Source organism: Fringilla coelebs (genome assembly GCF_963513975.1).
Source record: "Fringilla coelebs genome assembly, chromosome: 1".
NCBI classification, from domain to species: domain Eukaryota; kingdom Metazoa; phylum Chordata; class Aves; order Passeriformes; family Fringillidae; genus Fringilla; species Fringilla coelebs.
In genome coordinates, this window is record NC_140028.1 from 30542927 (window position 1) to 30567898 (window position 24972).

At 38.8% G+C, this 24972-nt stretch overlaps 1 protein-coding gene across 1 annotated transcript in view; it reads right to left on the minus strand.

Moving 5' to 3' along the window:
• Positions 1–392: 392 nt before the first annotated feature.
• LOC311151776 (uncharacterized protein) overlaps positions 393–24972 on the minus strand; it is a 114655-nt gene continuing 90075 nt past the window's right edge. Inside the window, exon 2 of the mRNA XM_084202438.1 lies at positions 393–463. Coding sequence (XP_084058564.1) covers positions 434–463 — 30 coding nt within the window. The 3' untranslated portion in view covers positions 393–433. The remainder of the gene's footprint in view (positions 464–24972) is intronic.

Consider the following 24972-nt stretch of genomic DNA (forward strand, 5'->3'; position numbering starts at 1 on the left):
GATGATGTGTCTGCTGGAGAGGCAATGTGAAGTCTGGTTTGGGTGCAGCCCCCTGAAGGTAATTTAATTTCTCCATGCAAAAAAATATTGCTTTGGAAATTACCAAAGTTCAGAGGTAGTCGCTGGCTTTTCTTGGTTATCTGGTCTGTGATGGACATTTAGTAATTTCCAGCATGAAAGGCAGAACTGAAAGCTTATCAGAAAAACCCTGTAACGCTCAACAAACAGTACAAGACCTCGTGGAGGGGGAAAGCCCCTTTCAGTAGCAAGCTGAATGTGAATTTGAAGTGGAAATGCAGCTGGTGATCTGTGGCTGTGATCAATGCTTACTCCATAGCTCCTAAAGCACTGCAGCAGCAGAGAGAGGTCAGGGTAACGATCCAGAGGGAGTTGGCATTGCTCAGCCTGGAGAAGAGAAGGCTCCAGGGACACCTTACAGCAGCCTTCCAGTACCAACAGGAGCCTGCAACAAACATGGAGAGGGACTTTTTACAAGGGCATACAGCTCCCACAGAACACGGGGAAGTGGTGTAAAGCTGAAAGATTGTGGGTTTAGATTAGACATTAGAAAGACATATTTTACTATGAGGGTGCTGAGACCCAGGAACCAGCTACCCAAAGAGGTTATCGACACCCAATCCCTGGAAGTGTTCATGGACAGGTTGGAGGGGGCTTTGAGCAACCTGGTCTAGTGGAAGGTGTCCCTGCCAATAGTAGGGAGGTTGAAAATAGATGATTTTTAAGGTTCCCTCCAACCTCAACTATTCTGTGATTCTATATTCTATTATTCTATGATTCTGTACACTTGTCCCTTTAGCCTGCAGATTTTCTACTTTTCTGCTGCCAGGAGAACTTAAAGGAACATATACTTCACTCATATTTTTTGTAGCCAGCTTTGGGGATTATGGATTCACCATGTCATAACAGCATTTATTCTAGTTCCTATCAGGAAGAGGCACATTTAATCTCAAAACTCTCTAAAGTGAATTTATTGACTCAGTGCAACACAGAGAACATCAGAATATTTTTTACCCCTTTTTCTTCTCTTCTCCCTGATGTTTGCACTGTGTACCCTTCAGCCTTATTTAGTGGGGTTTTTTTTTGCTCTTTCTCTGGTCTTCCTTTCTCTCTCTATACTTCCTTTTATCCTTGCATAACAGACACATCAGTGTGCATCAGTTTTCTCTGCATTCAGAATCAGTTGTCCATGGCGCAAAGCACTAAAGCTGAAGAGCAGAGAAACGCAATTATGGCAGGACAATATCCTGCCTTGGAGAGGCTTCAGAACAAACTCTGATATGTAATGAATCAATATACAGTTGCCATGGCAACCTTCAGGGATCACATTTGACCTTGCTACCATGGAATCCTTCCCTTAAGAAACAGGCAAACAAGAGTGTTTGCTGCATGAGCCTTCATACTCCTGATCAAACCTGAACACCAAATTCTGAACAGCCTTGCAGAACCTGTGGTGTCATTAGTATAAAAAATAATGCATTACATTGTGGCTCCATGTTTGATGATTCTTTGAGGTCACAAGTATGGAAACAAATTGGAATTGTAAGCATCTTGGGATCAGATTCTGCCTGTATAGAATGAGTTGCAGAAAAAAACAATCAGGAGATCACATTGTCTTTCTGTGAGTCTACTGTGTTTTATTATACTATCTTAAATCACAGCTTTGGGAGGAGGGATTAACAAACATAGTGAACATGCATCATGGCTAATCTTGGGCTGTGGGATCTCTTGTGTCTGCAAAACACCGAGCTGTTGTCAACTACTTTATTACTGCCTTGCAACAGTTAAGAATACAATTCAAAATATGCCAAAAGCAAAAAAAAAAAAAAAACAAACTAAGCAAGAGTTTGTGGGGAGTAACTGTGGTACTCCCATTGATCTTGGGGGCTAAGCATTGCCTCCTCTGATGCTTTGAGGCCAAAGGGGTGCATAAACGTGTAAGTTACTCAAATTAAATAATGCCTCTTGCCTTCATGTTTCATGGTATTCACCACATGCTGGCAGCTCAGATCCTTCTTGTTTTAATAATCCTTCCTTGATATACAGCTTCTTATTATTTCCTGACTGTTAATTTTTACAAACTTTCCTTTCTGAATTACTGACACATGGCATATTACAGTTTCATTCTCTTACAACTGCACTGTTTGAACACATAAAAAAAAAAAATAAAAGCTTGTATTATGCCTAGGGACACTTTAAAACACCATCTAATAAAAATCTTTAATATGTAGTTCTTGCTCTTTGGAAAGGTTTATGTACAGCAGGTTTGTGTTCTGTTCCCTGGTGAGTCTTTGTATGGAACTATATCTGACCTCAATATCAAGCAGATCAAATTGTTTGGGTTTCTTATTCCCTCCAATTTTAGTTGTTTTGGTTTGATTTTTTTTCCCTGAAAGGATTATAAAACACAGAAAAATGGAATCACTGCCTCTCAGCTGAGGCAAAATGTTCATACAAAGAAACGTGCTAGTTTGCTGAAGTGTGTCAATAGATTTTCAAGTGACAGGAGGTAGGAGGTGATGAAATGTGTGTAAGTTAATACAGGTGCATTTTTTTCTGTGCTCACTTTTTCCAGGTTTACTTTTTAATTGACCTTAACATAATTAATTTTACATATTTTTGCTTTTGGAAAACTTTTCCTTGTAATGTGGTTACTTTTCAGGATAAGAAAAATATAATTTATGGAAAAATATTTGATTTCTAAATAAATTTAGGTTTATGAATGATTTGCACTTTTGCAAAAAGTGTTCTACCTAAGTAGGGTGCTGGGTGCTATGTCTTAAATTGTCCTAAGGCAATAAGATCTACAGCCTCTCTGTTATCATCTGCATCCTCTTTTTGAAAAGAGAAAACTTCATTTGAAAAAAAATTGTAGATATAAGAAAAATCTTCATGATCTTTTTCAGCCCTTTTGAGTGCACTCATTCTATCAGATTTTCTATTTTTTTTTCAAACCAGTTGTATGTCTTTGGAGTCTCTTTATGGATAATGGCGTAGTCTTAATAGTAGCCCATGTGTGATTTTCTCTGTGTATCACTGGAAAAAATGCAAACCCAGGTGATGAATGGTGCAGTGAAAACTGTTTTCTCTAACAAATTAGATAAATAATTTGTAAAAATTTTACATCATTATAGAAACAAAATCTGCATATTTTTTGCAAGGGGTTTAGATCTGTTTAAGTTAAGCACAAAATTGAATTTTGCACTTCTTTCACAGTTTTATTCTGCAGGCAGCTCATTTTAGATTTGACACTTTCCCACAGTTTTTAGTATTAAATAGTGACCAAATACTGTTTTGTATTATATTGCAGTGTTTTATTTTGCAGTTCTTACCTCTTTTTTTTTGATTAAGATAATGTATAATGTATGTTGATATGGCTATAATTACAGTGTTTGACCTTTCAAATAACTGTACTCTCTCTAAGTACTAATTCAGTTGGCAAGTAGTTAATGTCTTCAACCTGTGTTTTATGTCAGCCTGCTTAGCTTTATGAGGAACTAGCAAAGCTGGGGCAGGACAGGGCCAGGGTGATAAGCTCCTGCAGGCATGGAGGCTCCTAATGTTAGTACATCACTCTGGTATCAGATAGTTTTGAAGAACTCTTCCTCAGTCAGTATTTTTAATGCACCCTAAGAAAGACAGAAAACAAGATGTACAGAAGTCAGCATGAACTTGCACTGTTCTGTAAAAATCTTTGACATGATCTCACATCTTTATGAGTACATAAAACTGCTTTTATCAGTATGCTGAGAAGCCTATAAGATGCCACCTCTGCTCCATTCAGCAAGGCATGCTGCAAAAAATCTGATGTTTACCAAAACTTGCTCTCACTGTTGGCAAAAACTTGCCAAGAGGCTCCTGTAGCAAGGGCAGCTCTGACTAGAGAGAAGAAAATATTCTTAATAATGAGGGTAGTTTTGGAGGGCCAAACAGAGGAACCTAGTGTTCCTTTCAGCTGAAACTGTTCTAGGGTATATGTTTTTTTTCTTATGTAAATAGAATAAGTCCCTTCTGTTTCTGTTTTATTGCTAAGAAGCTTCTTGGTACACTGCTTTGTGGTACAAAACAGTATATCTTCTGCTTAAGCTTCCATTTGCTAAACCATTAATATTTGGTTTTCATTCATTCTTCTTTCTTTGATATCAGAATTGCCAAATCACCCCTCAGTGCATGTTCCCTACCAGGCAAAACTGCTGGATTAGAAACATCTGCAAGGCTCCATTTATCAGACTTCCAAACTCTGTGCTACTGAGAAGGGTTATTTAGCACCTTATGGGCCTATTCAGTTGTAATCCTTCATAAGCTGCCTTTTCTTACTCCTTGCCTGCGGGCTTTTATACTCAAAAATACAGTTAGGAGGTTGGCTGCCTACAGAGGAGGTGGTGGGGCAGGGGAGAGAGTGAGGGAATGTGATGGAAATGGGGAAAGGCTGACATCAGTCAGACAGAGGAAGCAAGCATGAAGCTGGTCAGGAAAGAGAGGCAGAGGAGCATGAGCAAGGTGGGAAATACACTGACCTATCAAAACAGTAGGAGCTGAAGATCAAGGCAACATCTGTCACAAGAATGGATGGATCCTTGAAGCCTGTTTAGCTCGCAGAAGATGGAGGGACCTAGCATGTGATGGTTAGGAAAAGGATTTAGCAAAGTTGAAAGCTAAAAGAAGGCATATTCTCATTAAGGCATAGAATGAAAAAGACCATGTTTCAACTCTATTCTCTCTAACTTAGGCCTCATGTTACACTAGTGTCAGATGAGGTTTCTCATCTCTCAGGTCCATCAGGACGGCACAAATATTGCTCAGTGTCTTTGCATCCTACTGCAAAAATTCACTTTTCTTCCTCTCTTACAAAATCCCCCCATAAGCCCAGCCATGACTGTGTGGCCACAGAGGTCATGCAGGCTGTCAGACTTGCAGACCTGAGGGACAAGGATGCCCCACCCCATGGCCATGCCTCAGTTTTGCTTCCTGGCAGCCAGTGTGTAGCCTGCTGCCTTTCCAGGGCCAGCCCAAGCAGGGGAGCACCATGGGTGGCTGAGTTGTGACAGGGAGCAGTGGCTGGTGGGGATGGAAAATCAGACTGCCTTGGCCACTAGCAGTGATTACACTCTCCCATTTCCCTGTGGGGAACAGAACTCTCCAGGGATTTGATTTCTTCTTTCTCTGCATCGCTTCTTTTCTCTTCCCCATCCTGCTTCCTGCACTGTTCTTCCCATTACCACAGCAGAGTACTCAATACCCCTCACATTTGGGTGGACAGTTTATGTTAGTTGCACAAATAGAAATTTAGAACTGATTCTCCTTTTGCTTCTTCTGGCTGGATTTTGTTCCTCCTGATAGTTTTAACTTAGCCACATTTGTTGACTGTCTTCTCTTCATTTCAATCATCCTAACTGGGAGAATACAACTTCCCTATGCCTCACACAAGGTAAGAGAAATGTTTCAGACAAGCAGCTATGTTGGCCAAAATAATTCAGCTTTTATCCGAGTCTGTGATAAATTTGCTCACTAGCTTCACAAGAAGACACTAGCAAAAGATCTTTCCTGCAGAGCAATCCTGAGAGCTGAAAAATAAGTTTGAAATAAACATTCAAGGTACCTCACATAATCATAGAATGGTTTGGGTTGGAATGGACCTTAAAGCTCTTCTAATTCTTGACATGGACAGGGGCCAGTTTTCTCAGGGCCCTGTTCAACCTGGCCATAAGTGGCTCCAGGGATGGAGCATCCACAGCTTCCCTGAGCACCCTGTTCCAGTGTCTTGCCAGCTACACAACAAAGAATTTCTTCCTAATATCTAATTTAAACCTACACTGCTTCAGCTTAAGGCCATTCCCCCTTGTCCTATCACTACAAGCCCTCATAAAAAGTCCTTGTCCATCTTCCTTGCACACACCTTTAGGTGCTGGAAGATGCTATTAGGTGTCCCCAGAGCCTTCTCTTCTTCAGGCTGAAAAACCCCAACTCTCTCAGCCTGTCTTCACAGGAGAGGTGCTCCAGCACCTCTGCTCATATTTGTGGCCCCCATCTGGACTCCAATATGCCCATCTTTATAAATATTCCCATATCAGACAGGTGTTTGTGCCAGTTATGAGCAGCAGAGACATATCTGGAAGCCATTCAGAACACAGATCACTGACCCTACACAATTTCTCCCCTGCTACTGATGCCTCAGGTTTTAGCTTTTGTATTTTTCAGAGTCTGTCCTGCTTTAGTGTGTAGTTCTGAGCTTCATATTAGGGGATGGTAAGCTCTCTTCACTGAGTAGGTAGACAAAACAATTATTTCTCTAGCTGAGGACCAAGGATGACCACTCCAAATTTCAGGCCCAAGAGCATAAACAGTGGTGGAAGGAAGAGAGAAAAACAAGAAGGATGGGACTTCATGGGTTAAAGCTATAACTGGACAATTAGCTTCAGTATGCAAATGGACCAAAACTTATAAAACTGTGACACCTCATGACCGGTTGTCCATTTTTGTGACCATTTTGGATTCATCCTGGGTGTAGCCCTGGCTGGGCTCCTGTACTGCCCAAGGTGGATCCATTGAGGCATTCTAATAAATACCTACTTTATTCTCTAACTCCATCTGGCCTCTGTTCTATGTCAGCCTCCACAAGGCATCATTACCATGACAGTGGTCACTTTGGAGGAGGTCTCAGCATTCCCACATTTCCAGCTGAGGCCAGAGATTCCTGGACTCCAGTGTGGTGATGAGGATATTTCCAAGAAAAGCAAGAAGGCCCCTTCACTAGGTTGTTTTTCTTCTGTTTGTATAAATAATTGATATTAGGTTAAAGGGGAATGTTGCAAGGCCTATTTTAAAAGAATAAATCTTGGTTTGGGAAAAATATCAAACAGCATCAGAACAAACTGACCAAACTTGGTTTGAAGAAAATGCAGTAATTTGCACTAGCCAACTGAAATCCAGTCTTATATATGGCCAAAAAGGAACCAAAAGTATTCCCTACAGGTTTCTTATTTATTTTTACTGCGTTTAGAAGCTAAGTGCAATTATTTTTATCAGACATACAAAATCCAGACTTGCAAAGTTCATGGAGAAGAAGAGGCCAAACACTTAGATGCAAAGTGCAGTGTTTCCTTCAGCTTCCTTTGGATCCTGGGTGTGAGAGGTCTCCTGTGCAGAGAAGGCTGAGGAAGCCATTTCCAGAGCACAGCAAGGTTTCTAATTCTTAGGTATGATCAATGCTGCACATTCTGGAGTGCCATCTACTGGCTTTTCATTAACTATTTACATGCTCAAACAGAAAGTGCTCCTGTAACCTCTGGTGTAATCAAACAAGAGAGAATCCCTGCAGGATGGTTCCTATCTTTCAAAATCTAATGCAGGGGAGTGTATCTCAAAATGTGCTCTCTCTCCAAGAAGAATAATAGAAAAACAAAGGATAAAATCCCTAAAAATTTTAAATGTAAGCAAGAAATTGCGTATTTTAGTAATTCTCAAATGCAAGCATGTTGACAGGAAATAAAATATATTCAGTACCTATTTGCCTACTGTCATGAGGAAAATGAAATTTTCTTTAAATCAAAGCTGAATGGTTTTTTTTTTGAAACAAAATGTTCAACTTATTTTGGTTCTGTGCCCAATAGTTTAGTTCATTGTAGTTTCAGAGATATGAAATAATTTTTTGTCTTTTTAAGAGGAAAATTGCCATAAACTTTTTAGACCAAGCACTCATTTTAAAATAAGAAGATAACTGATTACCAAAGAACATTAAATTTAACATTTTTGGTATTTTAAAAATTAAACACATAAATTTTATTTAATTAGCAGGAAACATCATTAAATATTCCCCAATCCCTAAATCAAATAATTTTTTTTTTCCTTTGGTAGATGAAAGGCATGTGATTTTCAACAGAGAATTTTCTGGCCCAGCTGTAGACTGTAGACTTTTCTCTATTTAGGTTTGGCTTTAGGAAAAAAAAAAAGAAAAGAAAAAAATAGAAGGAAAAAAAAGGCAATTTAGCACAACTTTGTGTTTTTAAGACAAGACTTGCACATTCTTTTCTGAACTGTACAGATAAAGTTCATTGTATCTAAAAAGAGCTTAAATCTTTCCTGCCACATTAGTGTTAGTACGATTCTAACAGGTGATAAAAATTGTAATTGGGAAATGTTCTTGACTCTTAGAGTCCAATTTTTCACATTTGTGCTCCTAGCCTGCCATTGCTACTGAGAAAATGAAGCTATATTTTGTTACTAGGCTTGACCTGTCACAATAATGCTGATTTAGTTTGGAGAGTATTTTCAGACCAAAACTCCCAGCTAGATCTGAATCCACTCCATTGCATTATGCCACTAGACCTGTCACTTCAGAGGGCAGGGATGATGTCTGAAAGGCTGGTGTTATAAATGGAGAGAAAAGGATTGTTATAGCAGTCTCTGGTCCAAGGCTGTAGTGAAAATGGGCATGTTGAACTGAAGCTGAAATACACTCTTTCTAGCATTTCTAAACTGATTGAGTGGGTTGGTGAGAGAAAGGAATAGAAGGTCTATTATAACCCTCTTTCCCTCTGTTTTCCTGCTGACACTGTCTGACAATGAATCCCCAGGATATATAAAGTTTTCAGGTTCACAAGGGCATGGAAAGACCTGGTTTGTTACAGGGCAGCAGGAGAAAATGAAGTGCACTAAAAAGTGTATCTCTATTTCCTTATGGTGTGGGGAGTAGTAGCAGATATCTTCAAAATAAATGAAAAGGTGTAATATGACAAGCTTTTGAAATCAAAATCCTCCTCAATGCAGTCAATAGCAAGCCTCCATTATGGGTCCTACTAAGAAGACTTTTTTTTTGCAAGTCTGTTGCTGGTAATATAAAGAGGGAATTAAAACAACAGAAGCTGCCACACACTATTTTTCTCAAGGCTTATTTCATCAAAAGGAAAGGGCTTGCAATTTCATCTGTCCAACCTATGTAAACAAGACCTGATAACATGAAAACTGTCTTCCATCTCTTGGTTTTATGAAAGAAATATTTTTCCATATCTGTTGCTTAATCCCAAACTCTGGCAAAGCAAGACAAAACTCTGCTCAGCCTTCCAAATCCCAATAGTCTGCCCAACCTATTTTTTCTAGGATTCTTTGGAGTTGTCTAAATATATCATTTCATTGGTCATTGTTGAATTTTATAATGTTTCCTCTAAGCAATTTTTTTTATTCCAATAATTCCAATCCATAAAATTTCCCATCATTAAAAACCGAATAAAGCAAAACACCCAGGACAACACTTAATTGTTTAGTTTAGAATACTTATTTGAATTCAAAATAACATTTTAGTTACTCCCGTTCTCATCTACATCTGAAAAGTTCTGTCCCTGGGCAGCTCTGTTCTCTGTCATAGGTTGATATTTGTGCTTTCATGTACAATTTTTGAGAGTTGTCTGTTTTATAGCTATTCCCACGATGACAATCTTGGTTTCTCTCCTTATAAACTGTCATGCATTTCAGCACTCTGCCTGCTAAATTTTCTTGTTTGGCAGTCTCACACTGAAAACCCTTAAGTTGTTCTTCATGAGCAGCACTTTTCTACAATAGCTTTAAATATATATCCCTGTTCAGTGAGTGTTTAATGACTTTTTGTCTTTCTGAGCATTACAATCCTGTGTTTGTAATAAGCTGCATTCTGCTGTTTGTGGAAGACGCATTCTGTGGCAGTACACCAGGAAGGAAGCAGACATCTAGTTACTGACACTTCAAGCAGCACTCTTCAAAGGCAGATATGTTATCCTTTTAAGACAGTAGCTGACAGCTTGCATTACTCAGGTAGTTCTTCTTTCATCACAGTTATTGTTCTGTCCTTTAAACTGCTCAGTTGTGTGTCCTATGGCCCTGTGAGTTAGCAGCTGTTAGTATAAATGGGAAGAAGACCCGAGCACTGAATCCCCCCTTGAGGATCAGCCCTTGATATCTGGCCCCTCTGCTCACTGGCACATTGATTGCATAGCAATTAATCTTGAAGTCTGATTAGGCTGGTGAACACTGCAATTCAATATATTTGCCACCTTACCACACTAATTAGGGAAGAAAATCCAACGTGCCATGCATCACGCTGGGTTATTCTCCTGATCAAACCCATGGTGAGTCTTGTAATCTCTCCTTTTTTATTTTGAACATCATAAGCACTTAATTGAGCCTCTGCAGTAGTCATGGACTAAATTACAGTGTTCCTAGACAAGGCCCAACCAAATTCTTTCCTACCAAGTGAGACTTGGTAATATAAACATCATTAAGAAATCAATTCCAGAAGAAAGTATCATTCCTTCTGCAGCTCAAAAGTATCTTTATCCATAATGGTGCCAGTACTTTACCACTAAACAGTTCACAGGTCTCAGTGATTATCTGGATAGAAGACATAATTTAATCAGACATATTCTTAACTTGCTTCACCTATAGAGATGTCAGCAAAGAGCAAAAGCTTCAAAAATTCCCTAAAATGCCCAGTTAACCTCAAAAATGTAAGATGACAGTGTTCATATTAGAGATTTCTGCTAATTTTTTGGGTTTTACTTTTTGTATTAAGCCATTAAGTAAAGCAAAGAGGCTTGGGGCAGATCTGTTTCAGTTTGTTGGCTGTGTTTAGCCAGTGGATTAATTTCCTCCCGCTGAAATTTTGACTCAAGGACTATCAATCCTTCTGCATCTTGGAACATTAAACACTGCTGCTCATTTTCAGCTTTCTTTCTGTGTGTGACTCAAATGTTTTCTTGAAATGTAGACGATTTCCTGGGGCTCTTCCCGTGGCAGAAGGCACCAGCAGATTGCAAAGGGTGCCACAGGGTGGTCATCTCAAGGCAGCCTTCCAGATGGTGAGAGACAGTGATTTGGAGAGGTGGCTGACGTCTTCATTGCTGAGCTAAACCTTCACCTGCCCTCAGCAGCAGGTAAACTGCAACTGACTGTGTGCAAGAGTAAAGCAAATACTTTACCCTTAAACCCAATAAACAACCATCTAGAACAATTTTTCACTATCCCAATTATAGAATTTATAAACTCCCTTTCACCTAAATGTGACATTATTATCAGGAAAAGCAGTGAGAAGTGCCAGGGACATGTGAACACAAGACTCCACTTTAACCTAAGATATATCCATTCCAGCCCAGTGCCATCTTTCACCAACAAACAGCAGAACTGGAACATCAAATATTAATAATGTTTAGAGAACTAAGTGCAGTTGATCTATAGAGTATAAAAACCGTAACAATAAAAAGTGCTAATAATTTTAAATAATGTATAGATTCAAATAAATCCAAATCTATTCATAGCTTTTCTGTGAGAAAAATATGCTTAAACTATCCATGCTAATTATTTATTATAAATTACACGTCTGCCTTTAGATTGCTACGAAAAAGTATTCCAGTATGGTCTGTGACCAACCTGAGTGGTCAGTGACATTTTAGGTGCTGCTGTAGAGGTAGAAGGACACAGGTTCCTTGTAAGTACCATGTCTGCCAATCCCATATGGATGTCTCAGACACCCTGGAGCTTGCTCACATCAAAGGACATTAGAAGACCTCTGAAAGAAATGTCAGATATCACATTTGGCCCACAGTCCTCTACGCTGCAGGACATGAGTATGCCCAAATCTTTTGCCACATCTGCCATATGGATGTCCTGGAGAGCTGCACGGTGTCACAGGTGCATCTTAAGCCCCTCATCAACTCAGTGGAGCACAAGAAAGAATTTAGCTGACCAAACAGGCTCTTAGAGGGAGACAAACCTTGCACTGAATGTAGATTTTTCTAGTGCTCCCTTGTAACAAGTGCACATAGCAGACAGGCAGAAGTAATGGGCAGACGTTTGCTGTGAAATTTAAAAGTCATTCTAAGATATCCAAACTTTTAAATTTGAGAATGTGATTTTTTAGCATTATTTCAACCTGATTATTATGCTGTCTCTATCACATTCTATAACCTGTCTGGCTGGTGTCATTTTTCTTACTACAAATTCAAAAGCCCATTTCAAAGGCAATAATTTTCTAAAGATAAATTCAAAAAACAACCATTAGAAGTTATTGTGAGGCTGGAGTAAGGGGACTATGGTTACTAAGTGAAAATTGGTACTTGTGAAATTTTAACAAAGCATACCTCGGTAGGACAGCTGATGAATTTCTCTTCAACATTGTAAATGTGGTCATCACCATTTTCTTTTAGACTAAACTGTGCTTTCTGCTTTACAATATCCAAAATGGTCAAGAATTTTTGGTGATCCAATTTCTATTTCCAGTTTTGTAGCAAATTAAGTCAAGGCAGGGAGTATGAAGGTAGCTGTTATTTCACCATGATTTTCTTTCTCTGTTATTCTTTGATTACCCAAAATAATGGCTCTCTGATCATAGAAAATGCCATTTCTTTGTAATGTTGCTACAGGTACCCATTCAGAGCTCAAATTAGCAGGTTAGAAACTATATCTACTATGGTACAGCAAGGAAGCTGAAATGATCAGTTTGTACAAGTGGGACAACAGAATTTTGAGTGCAACAGCAAGCCAGGAATATTAACAAAACTCTTACTACAGGTAGTTTATTTCTTATTGTTACAGGATGTTGGCTTCAGTTTTCATTAGAATTTTTTCCTTCAGTGCTCAGAAGTTACCACTGATATTCGTGCTCTGAAAATTAGGCTTCTTTAATTATTCTAGAAATTCAGAGATGATTGTTAACTACTGTATTTAGGGGAAATTTTTTAACAGCACTGAAAGGATCACAAATACTGGGAGTTTAAGAATTTATCAGAAATCAACTTTTAACAAACTTCAGTAAATTTAAGGTTCAGTATATCAGCCATATGCAGCTGACTTGATGTATACCTGGCCAAATACCCCGAGGTGCATCAGAAAAAGAAGTAATCTTTTTCATTCTCTTTATCAAAGACAGCAGCTCTAAGATAGGAACATTATCTGAGTTGCTGTTATGAGTGACAGCAAAAGGATGTCAAATTGCTATTGCAGCAGCCTACTCAACCAGAATGGAATTCCTCATGACACAAAGTCCTTGGTGAATAATAAATTAAGCATATGAAAACACATTTCCAAATATTATACTGCTCATATCTGGTATAACATACCTTGTAAAAATTACATTAATGCAACCATGGCAGAATTTGGAACTCCCTCAGCAAACTGAAATAATGTAGCAAGAGTAGGAGTGCTTCTGAATTTGGTTCATTACTGCACCATAGTACAGAGTTACCATTACCTACGGGCAAAATCTTTTTTGAAATAAAATATTGAAACTTACTCTTTATTTTGAGTATTTAAACAACTCACTTTGCATTGTATATCAAACTTTTTTTCCCAGTTTCTTGCTGGTGTTTTTATCCCTGAAGTATTTCTGCTTCTGAAGTCTTGAAGAATTTTTCTGGAGTTATGATAACGACCAAGTATTTTTAATTTGTTTCATTTAATTTAGCAATTAGAGCCCTATCATGTAGCAGCACAAAGATACTGTTTTAATATCTCCCCAAAACTATCATCATTCTATCACATTATGTACTTGCCTGCTGTTCAAATAATGGACTCTCTTTTCTCCTTTCCCTTCACTCTCTAGAGAGTAGTTTGAAGTGCAACTCGTTCAAGTAGAATTTTAGGTTATTTTACTCTGTATTTGATTCTTGTTTACACTGTAAGAATGGGAAGAAATCTGAATAGGAATTTGCAAATTATTGACATGGGAGTACAATTCAATGGTCCTTGAGTTCTTAGATTACCCAGGTGCCATTGAGTAATCTGTGTATGTCAAAAACTAACGCTCAAAATAGAACACAGCTGGCTGTGCAAGAAGCTGGCACAACAGTGGCTGGGTGCAAACAACCCATGAATAAATGTGTGGATATTACAGGGAGGTTTCAAGCACACAGATCAACACAAACTGCCACCCACCATTGTGACATGGGATTGGCTTTAACAGAGGGCTGGACCCTTCAGACCCCTAATACTCTGAAACCATCAAACAGAATTCTGTCTTTCTTCTGCTCTCCTAAAAATTTAAAATGAGCAAATACATACTTCAGGGGTATACTGCAGTACAGAAATGGGCTGGAAAGATTCAGTGCCCTTGTGAAATGTGGAGAAAGTAACCACCTTCCATTTCCTACATGGCTTTGCCAAAACTCCTGTTCAGAAGTAACAGACTGATTTTTTCTGAGGTTTTGGCTTGACCACTGTTCTTACCAAGTGTCTGGACAGCTGCCACTTATACCAAATGTTAACATTTAACCTACAACTATACTGAATGGCTAACAGATTCAGATTTCTTGGAAATGAAAAATACATTCCTTCATAATAATGATCTGGGGCACATAATAGTTCTGTGCACCCAGAGGCTTCATTTCCTGAGTCCTAGTAAGCTTCAGATAATGTGCTGTAAACTGCCTTTTTTTTGTTTTCCCCTCAAGATTAAATAAGGAAGAAAATGTAGTCATTCCAAGAACTGACATAGTTTATTGAAATTCCTTGAGTTCTTTGCAGGAGTTGAATGAGAACAAGTCTCCTGATAATTTCTCTTTACCAAGGAGAAAAAAGTATTTCTAGTAGAGTCATTCCAGGATAGAATTACTGGTAGTAGCATCACATTAAAAAAAGTGTTTTCATGCCATTTGAAAATGGTGAATTTGCTGATATTTAATAACATAATTATGCAGAGATGAAGGAGAGCTTAAGCAAGAAATCAAGTCTTACAAAGGCAATTAATTGAATTTTACTACAAGAATTTTCATTTAACTGTGCACTTTAAGGTTCTTTGCATGGGTCAGAAATCTGCTCAACTAACCTTTTTTGTCCTAGCCTTAGTTTTCCCAGACATATCTCAGTACATCTTCTCTTCAGATTTAAATATTTGCATGTTCAAGCTGCTGCATGGAAATGTCTCCCCTGGTGGACTCTGTCAGTTCCAGGCATCAATCAGTCACCCAGCCCTCACCATCATGCAGGCAGAGTTGTGCTTATGGGGGACTGAAATACAGTCAGTCACCATCTGGTTTCAACTGAATAGAGGGGGAAAACCTCAATTAATAAGAGAAGGAGGAGGCAGTGATGTCTGGAAGAAGTGCTAACCTCCAAACTACACTTATTCAATACAAAAATTGCCAATATGGTGCTCAGTGCATTTTTATAAACCTCAACCTTACAATCACAGGGCCCTCTAGTTTGACTATGAATGCTTCAGGATGTGTTTACAGGACAAACATACTGTCACAGAATCAGAGAATCATTTAGGCTGGGAAAGTCTTTTAAGATGGAGTCTGTTAATGTAGCACTGCCATGTTCACCCCTAAACCCTGTCCCTAAGTCTCATAATCCACATATTTTTCAAACACTTCCAGGAGATTTCACTGCTTTTCTGGGCAGTCTATTCCTGACCATCCTTTCAGTGGAGAAATCTTCTCTAATATCTGATTGAAACCTCACTTTGCACATGAGGCCATTCCCTCTCATCCTGTCGCTTGTTCTTCAGGAGAAGTAACCCCCACCTGGCTACAGCTCCTTTCAGGCAGTTGTAGAGAGTGATACAGTCCTCCCTGAGCCTGCTTTTCTCCAGGGTGAACAACCCCAGCTCCTTCAGCAGCTCCTTGTATCCAGACCCTTCACTAGTTTTGCTGTCCTTCTCTGGACAGGCTTCAGCACCTCAGTGTCCCTCCTGTAGAGAGGGGTCCCAAACCAAACACAGGATCTGAGGTGCAGCCACGCCAGTCCCAAGCCCAGGCTTGTTTTTTTGACAAAGCTTCCCTTTTCAGAATGGTTCCCTCAGCAATCCAAACACAGGGATCCATCCTGCTCCAAAGCACAGCAATTGAATCACTGGGAAAAGCCCCCTTGCCCTTCCCACTCGACGGCACCTTGCCAAAGCAGCAGAAATGTAAGTGGCTGATACAGGAGAGCCCACCCTGGTCTGTCACTCCCAATACAGGTGCAGTAGGGTCTGAGATGCTCCTCTTTTCACTCAGTCATATTCAGTACCAATCCATTGCCATAATCTTACTTATTGTTCTGACTTTAATAAAGTGGTTTCTTTAGTATGCACTGATGCATTCTCTGAAAATGAGAGCTCTCATTATTTCTGTTTCAAGGTGAGACACAGGAGAGTGGACTTGCAGTGGCTGGCCTGTAACCAATAGCCTGTGAATGATGCAGTAATGATTTATGAAGTCATGAATTTGTGGAGAAAGTGGGTTACATACCTAATTCATGATTTCTTACTGACTCTTGTCATTCAGGAACTAGAGAGTATCAAGAGAGATAATCAGATGGCAAACTCAAAACCAGTGAGGTCCTTCACACAGTCCCAAGGCAAAATTTGGGCAGTACAGTAGGGGTTTCTGGTTGGCATAAAACTTGCCTGACCAAACCATGAATTAGAAAAAACTATGGAATGGAAAATCTATCCTGGAGAACCCTGCACTTCATTGCTGGAGGCTACAAGACAGCATCAGAAAAGATCTTTGCTCTTGGGCATCCACTTTTGACCAGACTCTGAATAAAGCCTTTATTCACACCAAACCTTTGCTCTGTCCCAATTCATATCCTATTGCTATACTACACATCCAGAAAATCTGTGCCAGAGCTGTGAATAAATCCTTAGCTGTCCAGAATTTGATAAGCTGAATATATATTCCTGACCTAAATGACAGAAGGTAGAATAAGAAAATTAAACTGTCAAAAAAGGCCAGTTTAAAAGGTGATGCTAACACGGTGAAGTGGATAAAGGTCAGTCTGCACTGTTGCATGCACTTTTCTTCCTGCTCTACTCAGTGCTTCTTTGTACATCCTAGGCACTAATCTTTTTAGGTTCTGTATTTCCTTGTCATAAAGGATGATAGCATGGCATATATTTGAAAGGTTTTTCGGGGTTTTCAAGAAAGAAAAGAGGCCTTTAAACCCCAAGGACAAAGCAATTAAAATGAAAATATTCAAATGAAATAAGTAAGTATGAATAAAACAGTGACAGGAACTGGGCCTTTAGAAGTGTTAGCTTTAATTTAAAAAAAAAAGCAATTTTAGAAGGTGTATCTGTCTAGGTATTATGTCTCTATGGCATATACCCAAGATTGTTGGTGAAAAGTGTCTTTCACTCCTCCAGCACATTAAGATAAAGTGCTACATCTTACATTTCCTACTGGTATATAAAAGCATCAGAGAACCAAGAAGGTATTTTAAAATGACATGCATTGACTTGTATGTTGATGCTAAGATTTTTTCTATACCGCCTGCAAGCAAAAATCACAGAACTATGGTGTTTCCATAGCAACTGCATTTTAATAAGGTGAAATTTCCAGTTTGATAGCGCTGAACAAGTAATAATGTCACTTTCCAATGTTGCAGAAGCTCAGATGTCAGGAAGGTTCAGCATAAAACACAGGGCTAAAATTGATTCTTTGCAACATCCATCTTTATTGCTATTATAATTTTAGGAAAAGCCAATAAAACATATTATTGAACCAGTAATCTTATTTCTCACACACTTCTCATATCATGAAGCATCAACATTTGAGATATGTCAATTTAAAGCTTATTCATACTCCTCCATAAGAAACATCTTGCTCTTACTGAAAGCTCCCTTTTCGCCTTTGCGCTTTTACTTCAGGAGAGGGTTCTGAAAATAATTTCCTGGCAGTGGGTGTAAAAGCTCAAAAGCTCATACAGTGGCCATTGGTGTATACTGTTGTTTATCAGTCAGAACATAAAAGCTCCCTAGCAGTTTTTGCTGCAAAATCATCCTTCCCTTAAGGTAAAAAGTGAATTCAAGTGAGATTTCTTTTTAAGAGCCCGTGAGATTTCTTTTTATGAGCCCAGAACAAATGACAAATTGGGATCTGGCTTTTAAAGCAATGGAAGATCTTTCAAAGGCTAGACAGGTCTTTGGTTTTCATTTCAGCCCCTTTCTCTGTGTCTGCCACCCAATACAATCTTTTGTGAGGAGTTACAGTGGCTTTAGGCTGGAGAGACTTGGTAAAATATGAAGCTAAAGCAGAAATTTATCCCCATGACAGGAAATCTCTTCCATGGGTTAAAGTGCAGTGTTTGCAATGTGAAGTGATATTACTCATCCTAGCATGGCACTTACACTCAAAAAAAAGTGATATTACAATTACTTCAGGTTGCAGTATGAGGCTGCACTCTGCAGCCCCTCCCTTCTCGTGTAATAAAACTTAAGATTAAAAATTAAAATGAAAGAGAAAATAAAACTAAAACAGAGCTGTGCTCTTCAAGCACATCAAGCACATGCTTCTTAATAGGAAAGTAGTAATGAAATCACTTATTTCCAGAAATTTAGGTTCTAGATAAAATAGGTGCTTACAATAAAATCAGAGTTGACAGAATAGGACTTTTTTCTGAAATTTCTGTTTACAAGATCATTTTCCCCTGTGTCTCACCATGAACCATATGGCTGCATCCATGTTAGCATGCAATCATGCCATTGCCTGAATGGAGGACAACTGTCAAGGGAAGGGCTATGCACGTCCTGTAGAATCATCTAAAAAAGCATGGCCATAGCCAAATTCCCTATTGGGATTGGTTTTATTGACTGGTTTTATTTCCCAAGCTGTGCTTGGGATTGTTGGGAACCACTGGTGCTTTGGGTGAAACCTGTGCCAGAAACCATTCCTCTGATTTCCCCATCAGACAGTGGATATCCTTCCCTGGCAGCATTTTTTTGATTCATCCCTGTTTGTTTTATTGGATTGGTGAAAACAATGAGTGGCCAAATGACTGTATGCATTGTTTTGTTACTGATACATTCTACAGCCTAAAAACCATAAAAATCTCCTTATTAGCTCAAAAAGAATGAAATACATGCTGGTATCTTGTAGAGCACATTTAGGACCTACTGCATGCAATTGCTGTGTAGTATTATTGTGAATTTAACTCAGATTTTATTGCAATCACAATCTAACTTGGCCAGAGGAAGCAGTTTTTGAAAATTTCACCACCTGAAAGTTGGTGTAGTATAAAGCTTCTGTAAATTTTTTTTAATGCATTTATATGTCTTTTAGTGACAGATCATTTCAGTCCTCTGTATTCAAATCTCTGATTTAAAAACTTAGTGCAAATGAAGGAATATTTATATTTGACATAGATAATACATTAATCTATTAAAGTTAATTTGCCTTAAAATACAGCTCATGTAACCCTACATAGTAATTTCATCTACTTTTTCATTACTTGCTTTTCCTTATTCTTACAGTGACTATTAGCCATATTACAATTAATCAAAAGAAGTTATCTAAAGTGATGCATATGAGAAATTATATCAGCACAAAAGCGTAAAAATATGCATGTTAAAGTATTAGCATAATAATACTATCTTGAATAATTATTTGGATTTATTTAAAATTAGATTGTTTTGCATGCAGAGACTCAAATGTCATAAATTCAACAGGACTATAGATGGTTTAACTCACAAATTTAGACCCAGAATTTCACAGAAATGCTGACTTCAGAGTGCCCAACCTTGTGGCACCTTTGTCTGTGTTCTGCAGTGGGGTGGGCATGGCTTAAGAGGAGATGTTGGACATCAGGCTGTGGGGAGGATGGAGCCCCCAGAAGAAGCCATGGAATATATTTAACAAAGACATCTTGGCATCAGCTTTACACCAGCCTCAACCTGCAATCTTCTCTCTGGGTGAGCTCTTTGTAAAAGATGCACTGAGCCCGACACCCTCTCTGCATGGTGCTGTTGTGATGGGAGGTGATGGAGCAGGAGGCAGTGATCCCACATCCATGTACAGGCAGCAGAGCAGCTGAGAATTGTGCAGTGCCTCTTAAGGAGACCCAAACAGGCTTAAATGGACAGTGGCTTAAATGGCCTTCTGAGATGGCTGGGAGCCCCATCCTTCTCTTCATGTGCTGACAGCCTGTTGCCAAGTTTTGTACTGTTTCCATTGTGTGACCACAGGGAACTGCAGTGAGAATACCCACAATTTGAGACAGCTGGAAAAAACATTCCACATGATAATAGCACTCTGACACTCTAAAAAGGATCTTGATCATTGCTTTGGAGAGAAAAGTAATTTTTGTCTTATTTTTTAAAATCTATTAATCATAAGTGACATAAGGCCTACCTCCCACTCTGAAAAAGATCTGTGGGGATAAACTTCATCATCTGGAGGTCCCCTGGCAACACTCTTGAGAAAGCTGAGGGATGGTGCAGCTCCTGACAGCTTTTCCTGGTCTCTGCATCCCACACATACCACCCAGGATCACTCTGGAACCTCCCAGCAGGAGCAATGGGACAGAGCAGTCTGTCTTTGTCCCTTGCTGTCACTACAACCTTATACACACTGGGGATCCTGGCTGCAAAACAGAAATGTTTTTGTCCCCTCTTGCACACAAAAATCACGAGAGGTTTTGTATTCACACAGGAAATTGTAGCACTAGGATGTAACAACCCCCTCCTTAGCTGTGATTTAATCTACATTAGTATGCTCTGATTGATGTCATACTTAACCAACATGGAAATTTATGACATATGAATGGTAAGAAGCAACATATAAATGGTGTTTGAGTGGTGAATGTGACTTATGAACATAAAATTTATCAGCCTTCATGGGACTTAAAGAATGCAAAATATAAGAGATGGTCCCTGCCTTACAAACTAATAAACTGAGTACAAAAAGGTAAAACACCTGATGTGAAGGTGAAATAAAAAAGGGTAAAGGTGAGCTCATTACTGTGAGCAGCAGCAGCAGAAGTCTTAGATCTGCAGGACATTTACCTTGCTAGAGAAAAAAAGGCTGAAAATGTAATGCTGAGGATGAGAGTGAGGGATATATCTCCTAACCAGTGTCTTTTCTGACACTTGCAATTAGATTGCAAATATCCAGCTTATGACACCTTTATAATTCCCAGGAACTCCTGTTTGTAAACCATATTAAAGCTGCCAAAACAGCTAAACAGTCTGTGCTATAATTTAAAAAATGCTTTAGTACTAAGCAGAAGATTTCATTTTAAATCACATGACAACATGGAAGTAATTAGAAATGTTCATGTTCACTGGACCTACTACTAATTGTGGTATTTGCATAAAAATAGATGCTAGATAAAAAATGATATGCAATTTGCTTTTGCAGAGTGTATTCACGTGCTAAATTTCAAAACACCCAGCAATACAGGCACAGAGAAACCTTACTGCTCTGGTTATTTACTTACACACATAATTGACTTCTCTCAACATTAACTTCTGTGTTATCTGCACTGATTATCCTAAGAAATATATTTATTACAAGAACTTGAAAACAATGGCTTGTTTTCTTTCATCTCACATGGAAAAGCTAATGTTGGTTAGAAATATCTGTAGCATAGTTGAATATGTATTTGCCTCTAGCTACAGTACAGCAATTTTTCACCACTCTGACCAGCAGCAGGAGTGCATGGTGCTCTAATTAGCAGGGTTCCATGGTATTTATTGCTCCCATTAGTGCAGCATGACAGACCAGGGCATGGCATTTAAATAGCTTGCCTAATGATAGGCAATATGTTTGCAGCAAAATCAGATAAGCATTGAGGAGTCAGAAACTCCTGGCTCTGGGTTTTATCCACTAGATCGCACTGCAATCAAATTTCCAGATGTCATTGAATTTCAGAGACTCACAGACAGATTCATAATGGATTTCTGACTTAGAGATATTTAGATGGCTGGATAGGAATGCTGTGGGGTTCACTCAAGAAAAAAAGGAGCTTGGGGCTATGCATTTGGGGCATCTAACTTGCTTTACACATTAGGCTGTATTCTCCAAAGCTTCTTTGGAAAGCCAAAAAGCCATGGTCCACATGGTTCAATATTAAAAAAAAAATACAGTGTATGGGTATTATTATTATTTTCATAATGGAGAGTGACACCTTCCTCACAAATTTAAGTTCTGTAATATTTTATTCTGTAAAGTAGTAAGATCACAATAAATGTTCATATCAATGCAGTACTCCTGGACACTTGTAGGCTGACATTTGTTATATTTCACATAACAACAGGCAATCTAGCAAGGCCTGGGGAAAGGATGCTTACAATGAGGGGCATGGGATCACTGCTAGCCAACAACTACAGGTTGCAATGGGTTTATTTTAATATGGATTCTATTAGACAAGTGAGTGTGGGTTCCTATCCACCATGCCCTGGGCTGCTTGCTGCCCATGCCTGTTTGCACAGGAGAGAGGTTGCAGCCAGCACCCATGGGGCATTTGCCTCTCCCCATATGGAATTCCAGTTGAGTGACTGCATGGTTAAAATCTGAAGGAGGATTATTTAGAGAGTTCAGTTTCAAGGGTGAGCTCATACCCAAGCTAATATGACAGTACAAATATATCAGCCAGAACATTTCATTTCAGCCCAAGGTTTTTAAAAGCCTGTTACCCTCATGTTGTTTTCAGAGAAAATGTCTAATGGAGACAGGAGATAGAACTCAAAATATGCAAGACTGGCCAAAATGACTGGTGGAAATTCCAGTCTTTCATAATAGTGATCCACAGGTAGTTTTATCAGATGAAAGGGAGCAGAAGGTATTCTGATTTTGTTTGAAATAAATAGAAACAATTTATTAAGGATTCTTTCAAGATAAGATGCATTTAAATTCTTCTCCAAGTTACATGTGCATCAAGCAGTTAATATTTTAAATACAAAAATTCAGCAAAAATTGCAAGCAATACATTTTAGTAATTACAGGCAAGATTGTGAACCGGTTCATAACCAATGGGACATAAAGTATCTAACAGACAGTTCAATTTATGGGCCTGTTGTAAGCCAAGCCTATACTTAAGTTTTATTGTGACAAACAGTCCTCCAGAGGATGATACATCTGCACATAGGTGGAGTTTAATTTGGGAGATTAACCGTATTGAAGAATTATACTTCAAGAATTTTCTGCCTGTTGGAAAGTTTCATACATAGGCTATTGATCAAGCAAGAGGAATGAGTTCTCAAACTATGCAGGTTTCTCCTCTTTGCTTGAAATATAAAATGGATAAAATAGCTGGAATGTCTGCAAGATCTTAATTCCACTGAGTTTAGTACTTAATGACTATTAAAGGTAATTTTTCTGACAACAAAATTCAGATTTAATTGAAAGGAAAACACTCTCTAAACATAAGAAACACCTTACTCACAGAGATAATGAGTAAATCACTGTACATTTTCAGTCCCACAAAGAGAAGAAATGTTCTACCTCTAGATAAGTAGAGGTGTCTAACTGTTGTGAAAAAAGCATGTATTTCCGTGTAGGGCTGTAAGCTTTTTCCATTTTCCTTGTGCAGCGAGCAATGTAAAGCCTTTCACAGCAATGTAAAGCCTTTCAGAGAATCACAGAGTCACAAAATCAATCAGGTTGAAAAAGACCTCGAGATCATTGAGCCCAACCTATGACCAAACGCCTCCTTGTCAACCGGGCCAGGGCACTGAGTGCCACATCCAGACTTTTGTTAAACACCTGCAGGGACAGTGACTCCACCACCTCCCTGGGCAGCCCGTTCCAATGCTTGACACCCTTTCTGTAAGGAAGTTCCTCTACTCCTCTGTGCTTCCAGTGATGCTGGCAGCACACTTTATCTCCATCAGCACTGTTGAAATCTGAGCGCTCTCAATATCGACTCCTGGTGCAGGAATCCCTTACTGAGCTTCCTCCATGCAACGGCTGCTACTCAGCCTTGGCCTCTGTTATTCAACTTTTCACAGCTTCCCCCACCTTCTTTCCTGACAAGGCTTACATGCTTGGGATTTTTTTTAACAAGAACTTTCCCCAAGATTAATCTTCAGTTAGTAGAAAGTTACCCAGGGCATCCTTTGGCATCATATGGAAAAGAGCTGTTAGGAGGATATTGAAAATTATTGTCAGCTTATCATGTGGCCAAGGAACTCCTATCCTATCTCAGCACCTGAAAACACAACACAGAACTCCAGTAATTATTCTCTTCACCCCATCAATTGCATGTCTGCCCCCAAACTTGAAGTCTGAATATTTCATTAATGGATTTATAGTCCATAAAAATATTTAAGAATTTGTGAAAAATTGCTGTGCATATAGGGGCATATATGGCAATATACAAAGGTAGCAGCATCATTGCATCCAACAGGATGGTGGTTAACCATAAGCCCTGTTTCTAGGGCTCTCTTGGAACTACCTCTATTTACTTATCAGCTCTCAGAAGTTCCTGCTGAGATGGGATTTGTTCATAAATGTTCACCATAGAGGGTAAAAGGTAATAACACTATAGTCATAAAAGTGTGCTTTAAATCCACACTACACAAATATAGTATCTTTTGCCAAACATTAATAAAATGAAACACAGGCAGGAAAGAACATGTGACTGTTCTTTCACAAGGCGCCTCTCTGTGACTGTAAAAAAAGTCACCATTCATTTAAAATAATACAGGCTTTCAGTAATGTGAAGGAAGCTGCAACTCTTCTATCTTTTGGTTGTAGCAAAGAATGATTTCTCAAGTACAGAATAGGCTGCCTGAACTTAAAAATCAAGGATGTTTCCCAGACATCCGAAATAGAATATTTAAAAGGTTTACAAAAAAATACCTCTACAACCCCCAAAATGTCTTCATACAAATTAAATAGAAGTAGACATTGCACAAATTTGAAACCAAGACAAACATTTCTCAACTGGAAAAATTGGAAGTTAAATTTCTTGTGTTACAGCTCTTTGGATAAAGAGTAGCCAGTGAACACAAAAGCTCTTGGTGAAAAAAGAATGTATCCAGCTTCAGGACAGTACTGATTTAGTATGCCATTTTCTTATATAAAGAGGAAGATTTTTGATTTTATACTATCAGAGAGTGGCAGTAACATTGGTTTTTCTATCTACACAGGAAAATGATTTCTAAGCTTTTCATGAAGTTAAAAAATAATCTGATTTCAGAAAAAAAAAGCTTAGAAACTCTAATTATTTACAACATGGATCAGGTTCATTAGTGTTCTGGGTTGTAAGATATATGTGTATTCTATT